The sequence below is a fragment of the Neophocaena asiaeorientalis genome, unplaced genomic scaffold (assembly GCF_003031525.2).
Source record: "Neophocaena asiaeorientalis asiaeorientalis breed wild unplaced genomic scaffold, Neophocaena_asiaeorientalis_V1.1 scaffold505, whole genome shotgun sequence".
Lineage (NCBI taxonomy): Eukaryota > Metazoa > Chordata > Mammalia > Artiodactyla > Phocoenidae > Neophocaena > Neophocaena asiaeorientalis.
Genome location: NW_020174704.1, coordinates 1,016,404 through 1,019,804, shown reverse-complemented (window position 1 = coordinate 1,019,804; position 3,401 = coordinate 1,016,404). Strand labels below are relative to the sequence as shown.

The following is a 3,401-nucleotide window of genomic DNA, read 5'->3' as shown; positions in this document are numbered from 1 at the left end:
ACCCAAAAAAAAAAAAAAAAAAAAAAAAAAGACATCCAATTGCAAGCTCGTTGTTCTCTGTAGGGATGTAACATGACCTTTTTGAGTGAAAATTAACTTCTACCATGTGATCAAAATCTGTTTCATACATGTGTCTTTTGATTGTGTTCATAGACCCTAGCAAAATTTAAAAACAACTGTTAATAATATTAAACACACAAAAAAGGTTTGATGCCAAAAGCATGTATATAGTCCCTGATATAAAATGGTGCACTTATCAAAAGTTGAGTGTATTATTCTCACACACACACCATATATATTTTATAAGGACTTTACTAAGCTTGGATTTGTGCAGCTATCTAGGAGTTAATTAATTACCAGGTGAAACAACTGACAAGGTAATGCAACATCATCCTTCTGTTTTTAGAATATCAGGACATAAGACTTTTTCTTTTCTCCCATCAAATTAAATGGGGTTAAAGGGGAAATAAAGATACAAATAATTTTGAAGAATAGCAAATCATAGTCCCTATGTGGTCCTTCAGTTGGTCACGCTCCAGGAAAACCTCAGGCAAAGTGTTTAAGGCTGGGAGGGGGTGGTGGAGGGTGGGTAGTGGACATAAAAGACATTGTTCTATGAAAAGGAATGATTACATATGGCCCATACATACAGGATATTGTCTCGCCTGGTAATGAGGCGCTCACGACCATTAGATTGGCCTTTGTTCAGTTTACCCAAACTCCTTGACATACGCCACCTATTCTGCAAACGCCAGCAGATGGGCCCAGGCCCACCACAGCCCCAAACACTTGATTTAAAGCAACAGCTGCTCTCGGCTCTTCCCTGGCCAGCCTGCCTGAGCGCTGCCCTCTCAAGAAAGATTTGCTCGCATGGCCCGGAGGAAGTCTTCGTTGGAAAGGCCCAGGTCACCCCTCTCGGCCCCTGAGTAGTCTCAGAGGATGGAGATGGTGACAAAGTTCGCCATTTGGGGCTTCTCGGAGTCCTCGCTGCAATGGGGCTACCGAACTCACTTATTCGCCGGAACTCAAGAATACTCCTGCTTCTTCCCATACTGCTGGTCAAAACCTGGGCTTTGCCTTGGGCGCGCTGGCGCTTTTTTTCTCTCTCGCTTGCTTGCTTCTCACTGGGTCGCTTTTTCACTTTTTCTCGTCCAGGGGAGGAGCGCTACATTTGCTGGTACTGCTGGAGGACGTTTAGATACCCCAACAGCCTTAAGGCGCACCTACGTTTCCACTGTGTGCTCAGCAGCGGCGGGGGCCGCGCCTACCTGCACCACGAGCACACGGCTCGCCAAGGCGCTGCCCCGGCCGCGGATGGCCTTCGCCTCTCCCCGAAACCCCCGGCGCCAGACTTCGCTGCGGCCGCCCCGGCGGGCACTCTTCGGGCCCACCCGCAGGTGCCGCCGGCCCTCCAGGCTTGCGGAGCGCGGGAGAGCATCAAGCGCGAGGCCTCCTCCGCGCCCTCGGCCACCTCGCCACCCCTGGCCAAGTGGGGGCCGTCCAAGAAGGGCAAGGAGCAGCCGGAGCGCATCCTGGACATGAGTGGTGCCGCCCGGGGACACGGCCACTTCCTCGGCATCGTGGGAGGTTCCCCAGCGGGGGGCGGCGGCTTGGCTTTCTATCCTGGCGTGCGCTCGGCTTTCAAGCCCGCTGGCTTGGCCAGGGCAGCCGCGGCCGCGCACTGCGACCCCTACCGGGAGGAGGGCGGCGACAAACCTGGGGCCAGCCTGGCCTTAAGCAGGCTGCTGGGCGGGGGCCGGGTGGGCGGACGCCCGGGAAGCGGGGAGAACCCGGCGGCGGGCGAAGCGGGCCACCACCATCACCACCACGCGCACCATCACCACCACCACCACCCCAAATGCCTGCTCGCAGGGGACCCGCCGCTTCCTCCTGGCCTGCCCTGCTCCGGGGCTCTGCGCGGCTTCCCTTTGCTCCCCGGGCCCCCAGAAGAAGCGTCCGCCTTCAAGCACGTGGAGCGCGCCCCTCCAGCAGCCGCCGAGCTGCCGGGAGCGCGTTACGCGCAGTTGCCCTCGGCGGCCGGGCTGCCCCTTGAGCGCTGCGTGCTGCCCGCCCCCGACGCAGGCGGCCTCAAAGGCTACCCGGGTGGCGAGTGCAGCCACCTGCCCGCCGTCATGCCGGCCTTTACCGTCTACAACGGGGAGCTACTCTACGGCTCACCGGCCGCTGCCACTTATTACCCGCTCAAACTGCACTTCGGCGGGCTGCTCAAGTATCCGGAGTCCCTCTCTTATTTCAGTGGGCCCGCGGCGGCGGCGGCGGCGGCGGCGGCGACCGCTCTGAGCCCGGCCGAGCTGGGCTCCCTGGCTACCGTCGACCGAGAGATCGCCATGCACACGCAGCAACTGTCGGAGATGGCGGCCGGGAAAGGCCGCGGCCGCCTGGACGTGGGAACGTTGCCCGCGGCCGTCGTGGCGGCGGGTGGCGCTGGGGGTTGCGGCAGCGGGGGCGGCGGCGCGGGCAAGCCCAAGACGGGCCACCTGTGCCTCTACTGCGGCAAGCTGTATTCGCGCAAGTATGGGCTCAAGATCCACATGCGAACGCACACGGGCTACAAGCCGCTCAAGTGCAAAGTGTGCCTGCGGCCCTTCGGCGACCCCAGCAATCTCAACAAGCATATCCGGCTGCACGCCGAGGGCAACACGCCCTACCGCTGCGAGTTCTGCGGCAAGGTGCTGGTGCGACGCCGGGACCTGGAGCGCCACGTCAAGTCCCGCCACCCCGGCCAGAACCTGCTGGCCAAGGCGGCCGACGGCCCGGGCGCGGAGCCTGACTACCCCCCGGAGCCGGGGGAGCCCAAGAGCGACAACGACAGCGACGTGGACGTCTGCTTCACCGACGACCAGAGCGACCCTGAGGCCGGGGGCGGTGGCGAGCGCGACTCGTAACGAGTCTTCCTGGGAAGCGGGGAGTATGGGGCCGTGGACAGAGAGAAAAGGGGCTTCTGTTCTGGGAGAAGAGGAACTGCTGGTGGTGAGAAGGGCCCAGCGGACAAAACCGGTTTTGTTTTGGTTGGGCGCCGCATTTGGAACGGTGAGAAATCGCTGGTCCGATGCTGAAACTCTGAGCAAAGGTTTCGAGGTGGCTTAAAGAAATCTTGCCTTCCGAGCATACCGAGGGCCGCGGGTCCCAGCGCGCTCCAGGCTTCTGGACTCCGCAGATAGGCTCCGTCACCCCCCAAGCCAGGCGGTCTGCTCTCGGAGTTTAGGATCACATTAATGTGAAGCCACAGCGCCCTCGAGGGTGCCGAATTTAACCGCCACGTATTTTTAAATTGTTCTTTTTGTGGAGAAAATTGTGCCTTTTGAAACGACGTTTTGTGTGTGTATTTTACATTAGCATTTCACTGCATAGGCAAAACAGTAGTCACAATTCGGTAGATG

At 58.9% G+C, this 3,401-nt stretch overlaps 1 protein-coding gene across 1 annotated transcript in view; it reads left to right on the top strand.

Annotated features, from left to right (window-relative positions):
* PRDM13 (PR/SET domain 13) overlaps nt 1-2,906 on the top strand; it is a 7,601-nt gene extending 4,695 nt beyond the window's left edge. Inside the window, 1 exon segment of the mRNA XM_024759349.1 lies at nt 1,156-2,906. Within this exon segment, the coding sequence (XP_024615117.1) occupies nt 1,156-2,906 (1,751 nt within the window).
* The last annotated feature ends 495 nt before the right edge of the window (nt 2,907-3,401 follow it).